This window comes from Balaenoptera ricei, chromosome 20 (genome assembly GCF_028023285.1).
Source record: "Balaenoptera ricei isolate mBalRic1 chromosome 20, mBalRic1.hap2, whole genome shotgun sequence".
Taxonomy (NCBI): Eukaryota; Metazoa; Chordata; class Mammalia; order Artiodactyla; family Balaenopteridae; genus Balaenoptera; species Balaenoptera ricei.
Genome location: NC_082658.1, coordinates 18,803,656 through 18,821,701, shown reverse-complemented (window position 1 = coordinate 18,821,701; position 18,046 = coordinate 18,803,656). Strand labels below are relative to the sequence as shown.

The 18,046-nt window shown below is 38.9% G+C and overlaps 1 protein-coding gene across 2 annotated transcripts in view; it reads left to right on the top strand.

Annotated features, from left to right (window-relative positions):
• The first annotated feature begins 2,222 nt into the window (after positions 1-2,222).
• Positions 2,223-18,046, top strand: part of FBXL20 (F-box and leucine rich repeat protein 20) — a 114,510-nt gene continuing 98,686 nt past the window's right edge. For both annotated transcript variants that reach the window (XR_009499368.1, XM_059906637.1), the window contains exon 1: positions 2,223-2,485. Coding sequence is in view for 1 of the 2 variants with exons in the window: in XM_059906637.1 (XP_059762620.1) it covers positions 2,444-2,485 (42 nt within the window). In the remaining variant the exon portion in view is untranslated. The remainder of the gene's footprint in view (positions 2,486-18,046) is intronic.

Here is an 18,046-nt window from a genome sequence, read left to right as displayed (position 1 = left end):
AGAAGCTAGGTTGGGAAACATGCTCAGTTGCAAAAGCTGAGCTTTAAATTTTGTTTCAGAAATGTACATCACGAGCAGATGGGGAGGGTCTTTTCTAAAATCTTTTCAAATTTGATTTTCTGTGCATATGGCCGTTCTGTAAATACTTCGGGGTTTTTCATTTTTTTGAAAGTAGACAAAAATCTGTGGGATTTTTTTTCCCCAAGCATTACAAAAACGTGTTTATTTACATGCGAATAAATTTCTTTGATAAAAAGCAACATGCCTATGTGTAATAAATTTTTAACCTTTGAATAATTTTTGTTTATTCAGCTTTTTAAAAGTCCAGTCAAAAAATTTTAACTAACAAACTAAAAGTCTTTCCTATTACTTGAAATTAACTGGAAAGTATAATTGAAACTAGGGAAACAGACCCGTGAAAGTTTTCATCTGATTTATCTGCTCAAGCCAGTTTTACTAACTTTTGCAGGCCTTCGTCACTAAATTCATCAGTAGTGCTTGCTGGGAGAAAACTGCTCTTAGATGAGATGCAACTAAAAGGCTGTTCTTATTTGACTGAAGTGAAGCAATAAAAGTAAAAGTATCTGGCACAGGAGGAGGCTGTAACATCTAGACCTGGCTTTGTGGGCCTGAGAATGAGTTTCTGAAACTGGTTTCCTTGCTTAGGAAGCCCTTTCTAGGATAAAAAAGTTAATTTTAAAAAGCTCTTGAGGAGTTGGTTAATAAGCCTTCCAACTAAAATATGCCTATTTTAAAAGATCTCCAGCACTAGTTGCTCTTAAATAAGCTCATCTCTTAATCAGACATTCCTAATAAGCCAGTCACTGAATGTGCAAGTGAAAAGAGGTATGAAGACAAACTCATCTACTTTGTAATACAATTAGAAGTGGTCCAGCCAGGACTGCTAGAATTTATGATAGTTTCTAATATTTTATCTTTGGGAAATAATTCTGTAGTTTGTCGCTCTAAGGGTAAACTCTTTTTCGTTAATTCATAGAAATTAGATAATAAGTTTTGAGACCTTGAGGGCTGGGGTTGCTAAAGTATAATATGACACAATCTAGCTTCTACAGAAAGGAGAATAAATGTTACGGCTGGGCAAGCGCCCCCGCCTGCTCCTTCAGACACGCTTGTTTCTCCCGCCAAAGTGGCGTCAGGATCAGGTTCTCACCAACCAGAGCCCTGATTGGAGGGCGGGCAGGCACTAGAGCCCATTGGGTGCCAGCGGCGGTCGGGCGGCGGAGGAGCGGGTGAAGCCAAGGCCTTTCTGCCTCACCCGCCCCCACATCCACCAAAGCGCGCCCCTCCCCCAGCTAAAGGAATGGTCGCCCAGCTCCTGCACTGCACCCCCTGACCCCAAGGCACGAGGTGCTGCCTTGCCGCACGTCCCCAGAGCAGAGGGCAGCACAATTGTCCCCCTGTCCTCCTGATCCATGCACAGGAAGATCCACGCTCCGCAGCGGCCCCACAAGCCTCCCTGCAACACCCGGTAATGCAATCCACGGGGGCGGGGGAGGCGGCGGCAACAGCGGCGGCGGCGGTGGCGGCAGCAGCAGCACTGCCCCAATCTAGAGACAACCAGAGAGGAGGAAAATGGCTCCGAGCAGGGACCGCCTGCTGCACTTTGGGTTCAAGGCGACAGTGAGTGATAGGGGAAGGGAGTTGGGTGGCTGGGAAGGACATGTGTGCCAGCACAGGCTACCGGGGAAGCGACAAGACTTAGGGGGCTGGGAAGACAAGACAGACAGCTCAAGTGCTTGGTGAGTTGGTGCGTGCTGTTTGCCCGCGGAGGAGAGGAGAGGGGGCTCGGGTGCTGTGTGCAGTTGTCCTGCTTTCTTCTCTCTCACCGGTCGGCGAGCACGCGCACACTCGCATCCGCCCCACAGCCCCTCCCATACATAAATACACACAGACACACAGGCACTTCCCTGCCTCTCCTTCTCGCGGTGGGCTTTCCTGCCTTGGAGGCGAGAACGCGCTCGTGCCACCGCCGCCGCCGCCGCCGCTGCCGCTGCCGCCGCCGCGCTCTGGCTGCTCCCGGGCTGATGGTCGCCGGCTGCGCCCGGGGGTGGGGGAGGGGTGGTCCTGCGCCGCCGCCGCCGCCGCCGCGCGCTCCTCCTCCTCCCCCTCCCCACGCCGTTCCAAGGCCCGGGCGGCTCTGCCCAATGAGGAGCGGCGTTGCTGGTAGGTGGGGAGTGTTTTTGTTTTGGGTTGAAGTTGAGGCTGAGGAGAGAGAAGAGGTAGCGACGAGCAGTCGTCGCCACCACCGCGGGAGGTGGAGGAGGCCCTGCCGGAGTCGAGAGGTCTCTCCTCCCCGCCGACGGTCCCTGCCCACAGCTCCTCTGCCTCCTCTCGGTGCCGGAACTCCCGGGCCTGCCCGGGGCCCCCAGTCTTTGCACTCCGCACGCCGCAGCGCCCGGCCCCGGCCGCACCCGCCGGCCCCATGAGGAGGGACGTGAACGGAGTGACCAAGAGCAGGTTTGAGGTGTGCGCTTGGAGGGGGCAAGGGTGGCGGGAGGAAGGCGATTCCCTCTCTCATGCCCCGAAAAATTCGCTCCGCACCGAGCCTCCTCCCTTGTCTGGCGCCGTCACCCCCCGGCCTCTAGGACTGCCAGACTTCTCTCCCCTTTCTCGCGACCCGAAAGCCCAGTGCAGCCCGGCTTCCCTCTTCCTCCCGACCGGTCGCCTCCTGCCTCTTCCACCAGCGGGGCCCCGGCGGGGGATTAGCTCTGGCGCCCTAATTCCCCCTCCCCCCAGTATCACTCAGCTTTCCATTCTTTACACAACTCTTGGCTTGCCTCCCTTCACCCGGCAGAAAAAGCATCACAGCTCCGATCGACCGGAGGGAGCTAGCTTCTTTCCTTTCTGCCACGTTCTTCGTGAAGCGAGGGGGAAATTATGGGCCAGGGGGCTTTTCTCCGAGTTTGAGAGACCTTGGTTAAACTAGGGAAGTGGGGGTGGTAGACTGAGATGATAGAGACGACCACGAGTTTTCGGTGCTGTTTGCTTTGGGTATTGTTCTGATACTTCCTCTTCTTTCCCGTTTAGTCTGTACTTTTGTAGCTCATTGTTTCTGGGAACTCGTAGACGTGTACAGGCTTTGAGATTGGGACGAAGGTCTGAGAGACTTAAAATCCATTCAAGTCTCTTTGTCTCTAAGAACTCCACCTCTGGCGAGAGAGGTTTATATTAATGGAATTAAGGAATGGGTGAGGAAATAAAACATCCGAAAGCGTCTTTAGAGAGTAGTCAGTGTCAGGAAGTGGTTCCTTTGGGAAGTGAAGTATCGTAGCTACAGGTGAATTACAGTAGTATAGTAATATACGGGAAGGTTTTTTGAGGGGATAAGAAAGAGAAAGAAACTACAGCAAGAAGAGTAAATGTTGCCTGGCCTTTTTTGGCAGAGAATCAGGCTGACCTGGGATCACTCACAGCTCAGTGTACATCTCACTCGGTGTTTTTCTTCATTTCCATTTGAAGGATGAAATTGTAAGACGGTGAGACAGAAGTTTCAGGAAGCTTGCCAACTAGTTGCAGAGGATGAAATTGTTACCTGAGGTCTTCAGTTTAGTCTATTCCTTGATTTCTTTTTATGCTTATGGGAAAAATATTTTAATTTACCCATAAAGATCAAGACAGGGAGTGTTGGGGAGAGTTTAACTGCAGAGCTACAGTGTTACTGTTGCAGGCCAGGAGTGGAGAAAAATCAAGGAATTGGTCTTCTTAGAGTTTTCATATTTAACTTAATCATGGGAAGAAATTATTATAGTAGATATGTTTTGGTGTTTAATAGAACTTTATGTTGCCCTAGTGTAGAGAGACCCAGTAAACTTAATTTATGATGGTTTCCTATTCAGTACTACTGTAAAAGCCCAGACTGTCATTAAAATTACTGAATAGATATTTAGCAGTTAACAGAAATCTTCAAAGGGAAACCCAAATACTGAAGAATTGAGTGGAAGATGACCTTTTGCCATTACAGTCAGCTCTTTATCATTTTGATATTCACTTTTAGGTTGTGTGAGTAATTGTTGGAAAGAGTTCTTTGTAGTTTGTGCTTTAAAATTGCATTGCTATATCCTGTTTTTGTAATTATCTTATATTTTAATTTGTAGTTTATCTGTACTGGTGGTACTAAAATAATAAGAAAATGTATTGCTTTCTTGAGCATGTCTGGGTTTTTAAAATAAATTTATTTATTTTTTATTTATTTTTATTTTTGCCTGTGTTGGGTCTTAGTTGCTGCGCGCGGGCTTTCTCGAGTTGTGGCGAGCAGGGACTACTCTTCATTGTGGTGCGCAGGCTTCTCGTTGTGGTTTCTTGTCTTGTTGCAGAGCACAGGGTCTAGGCGCGTGGGCTTCAGTAGTTGCGGCACATGGGCTAGTTTTGGCACACGGGCTTAGTTGCTCCGCAGCATGTGGGATTTTCCTGGACCAGGGCTTGAACCCGTGTCCCCTGAATTGGCAGGCGGGTTCTTAACTACTGCGCTACCTGGGAAGTCCTGCAAGCATGTCTGTTTACCTTGATTGGTATGTAACTGGAAACTAAAGTTTTCTGAACATGTCTAAGATAAAAAGGGAGGAAAACTCCATCTTCTACAGTGTTTATTTGTAAACAAAAAGCTACTCTTATTATGAATTGAAGTGTTCATGCTGAAATACAAATGAGAAGGGACTGGAAATGATATGTGTTAATGAGTTTCATTGTCTGATGTTTCTTAAAGTCATTTACCCCTTAATGACCTAATTTACCGGTAATAAAACAATGAACTATTTGGTCTCTCATGGAGTAATAAACCTTGCTAATTCGTTGAAAACATTTTAAATATTTACTTTCAATGGATAAAAGATGTAGATAAGATAAAGCAGGCTTTTCATATCTAAAATATTTACATCAAATTATTTTTTTAATTCTCAAAAATCACAGGTTTTTAAAGGACTGATAATTTTATGATAGTAAGCAGATAGCTCTGAAAATTTTTGTGAGTGCAGGAAATTTCTATAGCAAATATATAACAACTAATTTCAAATTAGTTATGGTTAATACAAAAAGTGAAAGATTGTTTTCTTGGCCACATTTTTTTTCTGGGCAGAAGATAACTAAAGCTTATCATTTTTTATTTAATTCTTTAAAATCTTTTTTAGGGAATATTCTGTGTATTATGCTTTTGGATGTTGTTAGTGAAGGCCACACACTTTAAATCTCACACTCAGGGGTAAAGCTGTAGAAAAAAAAATTTTTAAGTTAAAATCAAGGGAGAAGAGTACCTGTTAGGCAGCTATGTAGTGTCCTGTAGAATAGCCAAGTAGATGACTGTTGGATAAAAGAGTTTAAAAAAGATAAGGAGGTGTGAAAATTATTGTTGTTATTTGCTGTATCACTTTGGCATTAAATCTGTACTATGATAACCCTTATAAGTTAACATAATGCGTACTGAATTGTTTTAGTCTTTTAATTGAAATTCATTCAAATACTTTTATATTACTTGCAGTACACTTTGTTTTGTGGCAAATTTTGATAATTTCCTTTCACATTTAATAATGATTATTAAATATATCCTGTATGCCAGGTGCACTGAGCTAGATGTTTTACCTTGGTTACTTCTACTTCTCACAATTCTCTTTTGAGGAAAGCTAGGGCCTGAGAAGTATTCAAGTAGCACAGCTAGTACTTTTGGGAGCCAAGATTCCAGTCTGCATTTTTTTTTACTCCACTCTATCATTCTGCTCTGTTTTTAGCATAACATAGCATAAAAGCCCATAAAATGTGTGGAAAAGAGCTTTCCTAAAGTTCTTCATCCAGTGTATTTTATTTTGCTTTTGCTATCGAGAGAATACAGCTATCCTTCATTTTAAGTACTGTAGCCAGTGCTATCTTAACATAGTGAAAATTAATGACAGACACGTGTAAATATCTAAGCTAGCCCTTGAATCCAAGTTTAGATTTTTTTCAGTTAAGACTCTCCACTTGTCATACTCTTAGTAGCTCCATTATAAGAATGTAGTACTATTGGAGGAAAAAATTCTTATTTGGGTTTATTAAAAAGTATAACTTAAAAAAAAAAGTTATAGTGGTAACATTCACTGACATTCACATACCATTTTACAGTTTAATCAGTGCCTGGAGATGTTAAGACTCACATAGCTAGGAAATGATGAGTTCCAATTTGGGTATTTTGAATCCCTGTTCATTATTGTTTTTCATTATACCTCACTGCCTCTCTGATAAATCTATAATACTACAGTTTGTATGATTAGGTTGTAATATTTCTTTACCTGCTTCATTTTATTGCTTCAGTTTGTCCAAAATAAGAAAAATCATAAACTGTTTTGTGGCAGAAAGAAAATACTGCATTGGGAGTTAAGAGAACTGGATATTAGATAACCTTGATTTTTGTCACCAACTAACTGTAGCTTTGGTCATCTCTTTTCACTTCTCTGGTTTGGTCATTTACCTCCTTTGTAAGAAAACGGAGTTAGAATCAATTATTAAGGTTCCTTTTGTTCCAGATCCTATGAATCTGTAATTTTTGAATAAAAGCCGACCTTGGGCCTTTCTTCTGAAATAGCCACTCCAGTATTTTGTTAAAGTTTGTAGGCTCAGTCACACAGTACAGTTAAGACTGCAGTAATGACCCTTTTTCTCCCTTAAGGTTTTATCTTCTAACCTAAAGAACATTCTGCATAGTAAATAACCACATTTTCCAACTTGGTGCATGTGGAAAATGTTATATATATATTTTCCAGTGGGTGAGAGTTATTTGTGTCACTCTATTTGAAAGGCCTTGCAATGGGAAAGTAAAACCAACTACTAGTAAAACTAAGGAATTTTGTTTTTAATGCTTTAGAGATTGGTTTGAAAGCAATTATCTAACATTACTATAGAAAATCCAAATTAAAAGTCTGGGCTTTTTAGGCCCGTTCAGACAATCTGTCCTTTTTTGAATAGTGTTATTGATATTTCTTTATTGTATAATCATGGGTCCTTTTGAATCACAGTACACTGTATCATGTACTTATATTGTAGTCATTCATTATTTAAAATAAACATATGTTTGTATCTTGCTACAGTATACATAAGATAAACAGTTATGTATTGAAAATTATGCTTTCCATTAAGTCATTAAATTTTTTTAACTTGGCAAAAACTTCACAAGATGTATTGTTGATATTTAATCCTACGTTATAAGATGTAATCTATTTCTTTCTTTTTTTTAAAATAAATTTATTTATTCATTTTTGGCTGTGTTGGGTCTTCGCTGCTGCGTGCGGGCTTTCTCTAGTTGCGGCGAGCGGGGGCTACTCTTCATTGCGGTGCGCGGGCTTCTCATTGCGGTGGCTTCTCATTGCGGAGCACAGGCTCTAGGCGCACAGGCTTCAGTAGTTGTGGCACGTGGGCTCAGTAGTTGTGGCTCATAGGCTCTAGAGCACAGGCTCAGTAGTTGTGGTGCACAGGCTTAGTTGCTCCGCGGCATGTGGGATCTTGCCGGACCAGGGCTCAAACCCGTGTCCCCTATATTGGCAGGCGGATTCTCAACCACTGTGCCACCAGGGAAGCCCCGATGTAATCTGTTTCTACATTTAAGATTTTCATTCATTAAAGCAGTATTTCTGTTAGAAGTATCCACACTTTTAAAGTCATTCTTCATGTTCTAGGCCTTTTGTCAGTTTTAGCTGTTAGTATTGTTGTTGTTTTTTAATCTTAATTTAAAAAAATCCTTCTATTTTCATCCCCAGAGTTGCCTCTTTTCAAATTTTGGTCTCATTTTTCTAAATTAATGAGTACTTGTGTTATTCCTAGCCCTTAGATTACTGTTTCCCAACTGGTGACAGATTGGAAACTAAATTAAAAATTTCAGTAATCTAACTAATACTGTGGTCTTGCAAGGGTATTTTTAGATGTCCAAAATAAAATATTCCGTTACACCAGGAAAATCCAAGGGAGGGAGGAAGAAGAAAGAATGCCCTTAAACTGACCAAATTTAGCTGCTTGTGCATTGTTGTCTTTACACTGTTTTCCTATTTAATATCCCAGACTTAGTGAATTCTTAGATCAGACCCCCACCCAAGAATTGCCTCAGAAAAATGAAGGCATCCACCTGTGATTTTATAGTTTTATGTCTTAATGCACTTGAACCCATTTGATAAAAGATTTTAACTTAATAGCAACTACAGTAGGTGGTGGTATTGAACTATGCAGTAGTATTTATGCTTGATTCATGTTGCTTTATTATATAACTTTAAAAAGAAAGGTATGTATTCAAATGTAATAAATCCAAAACAGATTTGTATTAGCTTTTGAAGACTATTTCTGTTAAAAGAATGGCTTTGCTGGCTAGTTATTTTCAGCACATATCAAGTAACGATTTAGCAGGCATGTGATTTAAAGCTATAGGTAAGTAACCTGTTTATTCCCAAATCATATTTCCTCCAATTTGATTTTATGATATTCTGTTGGCTTTAGTAAGCCTCATATCTGACAGTTGTAATCAGGTGGAATTGTAAGTAATTTAATCCATTTTGCTGTCTTCTAAGTTGCTCTGAGGTAAAAGTCACCTATTAAAACATGGTAGACAAGGATTTAGTCAGTTATGAAACATATATTGGCAATGTCTTCTGTCATTTTTGTCCTTGATCCCAGGAATTTCTAGTAATAAGTAAAACAAGGGAAATAGAACACTGAAAGTAAATAGTAAATTGATCTTATGCATTACTTTGGTGCTAAGACAGAAATCATATCTAATAACAAGGAGGTGAAGGTTGGCAATATATCGAATGACTGCCCAGTTTTATATAATCAAATGTAAAAGCTATTGTGATATTTGTTGGTGAGTGTAACTTTCTAATTAACTGAAGGATGCAGGCAGATATAATTTCACGATCATTTATTTATTTTTTGATTTATTTTGCTACTTTATTTTCATGTAATATGTCCTACATGACTTAAAAAGCGTTATAAATTAATCATATTTTAACAAGGGTGGATAATTATGGGTACATGCACAGAAAAAACTCAAGAATTCAGAATCAGACTGTGGTTTATTCCCTACCTTAGAATTTGTAGCCAAGGGTTTCTTTGTTTTTTTTCCCACCGAGAAGAAATAGATATCTCGGGGACTGAGAAAGTGGGAGATCTTTGCTGACATGAAAAGAGTTCTACTTTCAGAATGGGTTAGAACAACAAGGGGTGCATATACTAACTCTTCACGATCATTTAAAAGTAAAAAATGGAAAAGCATTCTCAGTTTTACTTAAAATTTGCAATAATAAGAATATGCCATAGGTATAGCTATTCTGAGTACTTTTTTTTTTTTAATATATGCAGAATGAGGGTATTTATGTTGCAGGAGGGACAGGCAAAAAGAAAGCAGTAAAATTTCTAGATTAGGGCAGGTTTTTAAATGTAGAGTACCTCTTCTTTTATGCTTCTGTCATCCTTGGTTGACAGTGTAGGCCCTGGAAAGGTCATCGCCAACTGCCTGTATCCTGAATTGCAGTTACCAGCAAAGAGCCAGATTTGTTTTGTTCTTTGTTTTCTTTTTTCCTTTTTTGAGGTGGGTGGGGTGAAGGGAAAAAAAAGAGAAGGGATTTGCAGTTCCTTGAAAATTAACAGTTAAAAAAAAATGTTTCTGAAGAACCTAGGGGCAGGACAGGAATAAAGATGCAGACATAGAGAATGGACTTGAGGACACGGGGAGGGGGAAGGGTAAGCTGGGACGAAGTGAGAGAATGGCATTGACTTGTATACACTACCAAATGTAAAATAGATAGCTAGTAGGAAGCAGCTACATAGCACAGGGAGACCAGCTCGGTGCTTTGTGACCACCTAGAGGGGTGGGATAGGGAGGGTGGGAGGGAGACGCAAGAGGGAGGGGATATGGGGATATATGTATACGTATAGCTGATTCACTTTGTTATAAAGCAGAAACTAACATAACAATGTAAAGCAATTATACTCCAATAAAGATGTTAAAAAAAAAAGAAAATTAACAATTTAATGTTAACTGTAAATGTTAGCTGCAAGGTTTTCTAGAGTTCTCTGTTAGAATATGTTATCCATTTTTTGTCATCTTATTTTTTGAACCAGATCATCTATGTACTTTAATGTTCTAATTTTGAAATTAATTTGAGTAAGGAGAGGATGGAAACATTAAGATGGGACTTCCCTGGTGGCGCAGTGGTTAAGAATCCTCCTGCCAATGCAGGGGACACGGGTTCGAGCCCTGGTCTGGGAAGATCCCACATGCCGCAGAGCAACTAAACCCGTGTGCCACAACTACTGAGCCTGTGCTCTAGAGCCCATGAGCCACAACTACTGAGCCCACGTGCCACAACTGCTGAAGCCCACGCACCTGGAGCCTGTGCTCCGCAACAAGAGAAGTCACCACAATGAGTAGCCCGCGCACCGCAATGAAGAGTAGCCCTGCTCACCGCGACTAGGGAAAGCCCGCAAGCCCGCGTGCAGCAACAAAGACGCACTGCAGACAAAAAATAAGATAAAATAAATTAATTAATTTAAAAAAAAGAAAATGAAAACTTTAAGATGATGTCTTTAGGATTTTACAGGGGGAAATAACTTCTGAACTATGAAGTACACATGTATGTATTTTACATACACATACACGTGTATATCTATGTGACCTTGGGTAAATTGCCTTTCTGGACCCCACTGTCTGAACTCTAAGGTTCCTTCTCACATGGAAATTCTGTGATTCTCTGTAAATAAATCCCCCAACTTGCTGTGAGTTAGATATTAGATATTCAGTTTATTGCCAGTGTTCTTACATTTCTTTGTTTTTAACTGCTGGTAAACACAAAACACTTAGCCTTTGTGACCTGAACCTATATTCTGCTTTCAATTCCTGCTTGTTTTTGCCCTGAATTTTGATAAAAATGGAGGTGGGCACTGGCAAAAGAAAAAGACAAAAAGTATGGTATATGTATATACCACAGGTACATGTAAACCATATGTACATGTATATGTATATACAGCTATGGTGTATCTGTCCAAATGACCTTTGCCAAGGGAGTGAGGAATGTCTTAGGAGTGTTATGATTCAATCTTTAATATTTATGGAATTTATGTATTTATATATAGAGAACCTATTTAAGAGCATTAGCTTTGAAGTCTGAGTTTGAACCCTGGCTTGGAAAAAGTGTATTATAAAGGAAAGAATGTAACTAATGATCTCTTTTCATCTGATTCAATTTTATATATCAGGTTTATTGAACAGGAACATCTATGAATTTTAACCAATGTAGTTGAACAGTAATTAACAGTGTTTCAATTTGGAGTTTATACTGTAACCATTATTGCATTCATTGTTAGGCAAATGTGGATATATGTCTCCTAAGATGAGAATCTGGAACTAAATTGTAAGTTGACATTTAAAACAGTCAGCTTTTACCCCAGAAACTGGTCATTCTTCCGTCTCTGATTTGTAGAAAATAAAGCTATGGCATGACTGAACATGGACAAGTAAATAGAGGTGCATTTATTTTTTTAAGAGAGCACTGCATTGCTAATACCCTTTCCCCACACTCATCCTTACCAGTTTATTTGGAAAATTATTTACATGTCCTTCATGTAAAGACACTCATGTTGCAAAAATCACATCATAACTTACTTCTGCAACCCATTTATAGGAAGGAAACATATATTTTTGAAGTATCCTTGGATAAGTTAAAGCATTTATTTAATAATGTAACTTTCCTAACATTATCATGAATGGTAACTTCAGGAAGATAAAGGACTTAATATTCAGTGTTCTTAGTCACAGCTGACTGGAGTTATACAAAAACAGCTTCCCAAATCTAGATCTACACAACAACAAAAAATGCAGTTTTACTGAGGTCAACACGTTCCTTAAGAAAGAATAATTGTATTTAGATTTTTTGCCTCAGAAGGTGGATTATAGGCCCTAAATGACATAAATTTCTTCTGAGCGCATCAGTTTCTGGTCCGGACACAAAAGTTTGGCCTAAATATAGGAATCAAGAACTCAAGGGGCCTAATGTTGGCAGTACTGTGAACTCAAACTGAACACTGGGGAAAACCACTTACTTCTCTGTCTTTACAGCTCTAAAATAAGATTTCCAATATCTATTTCCCTATCTTAATACAAACTGGATTAATGTTAAAGATTAAACCTAATATAATGTTGTATGCCAATTATACCTCAATAGAAACAAAAAAGATTAAACCTAAAACTTCTACTACTCCCTGAGTTAAATGGATATTATTAAGGAGGAATAAATGAAACTAAATTTAATTTATGGCAACTGAATTCCATAGTAGAGATAAATAAGTAACAACCTGAATGTCTAATCAGAATCACCAGTGAAGTTTTTTGTACAATACTAATCCCTTGAAACACTGGGATAAAGAGTCACAAGTTAACTTGTATTTGCAACCTGAACTCCACGGGGAAATCAATTTACATACCATAGATTTGCCATTATAAAACCAATATCTCTTTGTAAGTTTCTGTCCTATCCTAGATGTTTTAGCCCTAGAAACAAGAGCAATATCTAATGTATAACACCTAAAATATAGTTATTTTACAACTTGTACATTTTATGTGAATCAGATACATTCAGTTTTACTAATGAAACCACCACACCACACTACAGCCTCTCAAACTACCAAGAACAAATATGTCTGGGAACTCAGCAAAGCTTATCTGACCTTGTCCGGGGCACAGAAAATCTCAGTATAGAAAACCAGGGCGGGCTTCCCTGGTGGCGCAGTGGTTAAGAATCCGCCTGCCAATGCAGGGGACACGGGTTCGAGCCCTGGTCCGGGAAGATCCCACATGCCGCGGAGCCACTAAGCCCGTGTGCCACAACTACTGAGCCGGAGCTCTAGAGCCCGCGAGCCACAACTACTGAAGCCCGCGCGCCTAGAGCCCGTGCTCCGCAACAAGAGAAGCCACCGCAGTGAGAAGCCCTCGCACCTCAACAAAGAGTAGCCCCCGCTTGCTGCAACTAGAGAAAGCCCCTGCGCAGCAACGAATACCCAACACAGCTAAAAATAAATAAATAAAATATATAAATTAAAAAGAAAAAGAAAACCAGGGCATGGTATTGATAGGAGTTCAGTTCTGTTCAAATTTTATTTAGCACCAATATGTGTCAGATATTGATAGGTGTTAGAGGTACAAAGCTGCTCCAAAGCGTTGTCTTTTCCTCAGGGAGTTTGTAGTCTAGTTAAGAAGAAAACTGCATGAGAAAAATAATTTAGTGGGTTCTGGTAAATGCAGTGATAGCTATATGGGAGCATGATAAGAACCAATTTCATGAAAAGCATTCACACTTTCTGTGATCCTCATACTGCTTATATGAGATGCATTGCATTTTATTTAGTGCTTTTAAAAGAAAACAAAATCCATTGAGGCTGCTTTTAAAAAATATTAGCACTATACTGTCAGGTGTAAGAATTTATTTTTTTAATAAATTTATTTTTTATTTATTTATTTTTGGCTGCATTGGGTCTTTGTTGCTGCACGCGGGCTTTCTCTAGTTGCGGCGAGTGGGGGCGACTCTTCGTTGTGATGCGTGGGCTTCTCCTTGCAGTGGCTTCTCTGGTTGCGGGGCATGGGCTTTAGGTGCGTGGGCATCAGTAGTTGTGGCACATGGGCTCAGCAGCTGTGGCTTGCGGGCTCTAGAGCGCAGGCTTAGCAGTTGTGGCGCACCAGCTTAGGTGCTCCGCGGCATGTGGGATCTTCCCAGACCAGGGCTCCAACCCGTGTCCCCTGCATTGACAGGTGGACTCTCAACCACTGTGCCACCAGGGAAGTCCAAAGTTTATTTTAAAAAGTACAGGTATGAATTACTTATACTTATCTGTACCAGGGACAACCAAGGGAAAAGAGGCATGTTTTCATTAGTAATTTCTTTGGTTTTGCTGGTACATCTTTAGGGAAACAAAACAGTGGGACTACTAATGATAGAGCTAATCAGAGTAACTGCTCTTCTCTAAAGCTGGGCATTTCTCAGAGATGTAAGCAGAAATTAAACAGGGTTAGAACAAGAGTAACAGGAATGTAACACTTTCACCAGTAATTCCAGGAATTAATTATATAGTAGGTAGTTATACACATATTGTTCCATTTGTTCTTAAAGCAAAGAATAAATTTTGTTAAGGAATTTATGAATGACTGAATAATACTGACCCTCATGTATGGAGGGCATCCTGCTAACCTTCCTTCAGTAGGACAGATATTTTGAACTGCCTTAAATAACCACTTAATATAGTGTTTTATACATTAAAGAACATGTTCCCATTTATGATTTCATTTGAACTTAAAAAAAAATCTTGTATATTAGGTAGGGGATATTTTTCTGCTGTTTTATAGGTAAGAAAGCAGATGCTCTGGAAGGCTGTTATTTTACCAACATTAAATAGCTAAGTATAAAAGCCAGAACTTTAATCCAGTTGACTTGAAGTTTCTTATACTTGCCTCTAGGGCATGCTGACTGAGAATTTTTTTTTTGCTTACTTTCTTTCTCTTTCTTTCTTTCTTTCATTGGAGTATAATTGCTTTACAATGTTGTGTTAGTTTCTGCTGTACAGTGAAGTGAATCAGCTGAGAATGGTTTTTTTTTTATTTTATTAAAAAATTTTTATTTTTAATTTATTTTTTATTTTTATTTTTGGCTGTGTTGGGTCTTTGTTGCTGTGCGCGGGCTTTCTCTGGTTGCGGCGAGCGGGGGCTACTCTTCGTTGCGGTGTGCGGGCTTCTCATTGCAGTGGCTTCTCTTGTTGTGGAGCACGGGCTCTAGGCGCACAGGCTTCAGTAGTTGTGGCACATGGGCTCAGTAGTTGTGGCTCGTGAGCTCTAGAGCGCAGGATCAGTAGTTGTGGCTCATTGGCTTAGTTGCTCCGTGGCATGTGGGATCATCCCAGGCCAGGGCTCCAACCCATGTCCCCTGCATTGGCAGGCGGATTCTTAACCACTGCACCACCAGGGAAGCCCGAGAATGGGTTGTTGTAAACAATATACCCATTGTTATTCTTTTGATCCATAGCAAGTATTTATAAGATGTTTGGTTAGGGTTGATTAACACTTGAGTTTGTGGTGAACGAATTGAGCAAAGTTAATTTTGTGGGGACTGCAAAACATGGGCATTGAACCTGTACTTTGGCTTACTAGCCAACTTAAGTAACTCTTAAACAACCATGAACAAATATTCTGGATAAATCATGCCAAGTTGTAAATTCCTTTCAGATACCTATGTAATAAATTACATTTGTAGCAAAAGCTGTTAGTGTATCATTCATATGTTGAATAAAACTGATTTGATTACCTTCTTTACTATAATTCTTCCTCATGAAGACTAGGAGTGAGATACTAAAAGTTTTATAATAAGTATTTGTAGAATCTTGAATATAAGTTTATAAGGCTTCATGTTCAGCCTCTTTGCAAGTTTTGCTCTTAGGCTTGATACATAAAGTCTGGGCAGCATTTTACTCTATCATACTATATTATTAAAGATGAAAGGTAGCAATATATCACTGTTGAGTGAAAAATAATAAACATTTAGCATATAGTATTTTATGAATAAACAGACATGTCTAGATAAAAGATCAAGTAGGTTTAGTAGAATAAAAAAATTTTAATATCAGAAAGAATACCAAGAAACAATATTACCATCTTCTAGAGTGTTTAAATTATTTATTTCAATAATTTGAAATTTGCATTAAAAATGATCCCATCCATAAAATGCAAGGTGTTCTGGAGTTATGGCCAAGATCTATCTGACCCTTCTAACAGCTATCAAATATATAGTCATATGAAGTGTGTGATAATTCACTACATTACCTTTTTAGTCTTGACTATACTATATACCTACCTAGGATCCAGTTTTATTTTTCTATGCTTTACGTGTTCTGGCTGTTGTCAAGTGACTGGGGTCTTGTCGGTATTTCCAATAATGATATTGTTTCAGAGATGAATTAACAGAATGAAAAACTACAGGATTCAATTCAACATTAGGCTGGGAACCAGGGGAGAATATATATGCTCCACATTATCCTTTTTATTTTTTTAACATCTTTATTGGGGTATAAATGCTTTGCAGTGGTGTGTTAGTTTCTGCTTTATAGCAAAGTGAATCAGCTATACATATACATATATCCCCATATCTCCTCCCTCTTGGCGTCTCCCTCCCACCCTCCCTATCCCACCCCTCTAGGTGGTCACAAAGCACCGAGCTGGTCTCCCTGTGCTATGCGGTTGCTTCCCACTAGCTAACTATTTTACATTTGGTAGTGTATATATGTCCATGCCACTCCACATTATCTTAATTGGAAAGAATGTTTTTCTCTTGTGGAATTAGGCCTGGATACACATTCAGGTTGAAGGTGCATAGCCAGCCAAATAGTATTTGTAAGTAGTTGTTTTGCTTAATGCCAGTGGTACTGAAAAGGAAATGATCAAATTGAAATCTAAGTAAAACTTAACCAAGAATTAGCTCAGTAAACTTTCTTGTAGCTTTTATTTACTGCGGCTGAATTGGACTATGGCTTATTAAATGGCATGCAATCTCCGTGAAGTGTACCATTATTTTAGACAAAGTCAGTTTTAGCATCATCCGCTTTGGCTGTCCTAAAGTAGCCTCACATCTCTCAGTTTAATGTGTTTCAGGGACGTGTCTTTCTTCTGCCCACTTCTATTTTGCAAAAATAAGACAGTTATAGGCCTATGGTTTAATTTGGGACTGGTAATGTGGGTTAAATTAAGTTGTTGCTTTAGTATTTGTTCTTGGAAGAGAAGTTAAATTATAATTTACTATGCACCTTAAAGTGAGTTTCAAGTGAAAAGCAATTTCTCCATCTCTCTATTCTCTAGAAGAACAATTGTTAATTGTTTAATATGTATCCTTTTTAAAATTATGTATCTATTTAATATGTATGGATATGTTCACATTTTATGAACAAACAAAATTATGCTGGACATACGGTTTAGAAACTCGCTTTTTTCTTTTAAAAAATTATAGTAAGTTTTAATTTACCTAAGAAATAAGTGGATACATTTTCATTTAAAAATTAAAACATTTTGAGTATGATAATTCCTTTTTATACTGCCCATAATCCTGATCCTCTTCACCTAAAGAGATAAGGGCCAGATAAACAACAAAATCCTACTGTGTAGCACAGAGAACTATATTCAATATCCTATGATAAACCAAAATGGAAAAGAATTAAAAAAAGAAGAATGTATGTATATGTATAACATATACACATTGCTATACAGCAGTAACTAACACAACATTGTAAATCAACTATACTTCAATAAAAAATTAATTAATTAATTTAAAAAGGGGGAAACCAAAAAAAAAAGAGAGAGAGATAAGGACCAATTTTAAATTTGATGAGTGTCCTTGGAAGTCTTTTTCTGTGCTTTTACATAGCCTTAGTTTTCTGTGTGTGTGTTTATGTAAGTTGCCTCATACTGTATCTGGCATTCGGAAATTTTAACTACGATATGTCTTAGAGGTCTGTTAGATATATTTCTTTTCACAGTTACATAGTATTCTATTATATGAATATTCTAGTTTGTATAGCTAGCTATTAATTAACCTTTAGGTTTTCTCCTTTGCATTCCAAACACAAATGCAATGAATGTTCTTATATATGTGCAAGTGTTCCTTTATGTTAAATACCAAGAAGAGGGTTTTATCAGATATTGTCAAATTGCCTTCCTAATTTATGTTTTAGCCCATAGTGTGTGAGTGAACTTGTTTCTCCACATCTTTACCAACATGTGATATTTCCCAACTTTAAAATTTTTCAGTGATAGAAGGAAAATTGTGTTTTATTGTATTTTGTATTTCCCTCATTACTACTGAAGTTGAGTATCTTTAGTCTTCATGTTTTATTGATCTCATGTATTTCTTCCATAAGAAAGAAATTTTTCTTTCTTGCTTATTTTATCCTTTGTTAAGTTTTAAAAATTAGGTCGTGCCTTTTTTTTGTTTGTTTTTTGTTTTTTAATCCCTTTAGGCATTCTATATATTGGATGCTAACCCTTTGTGTACCCATG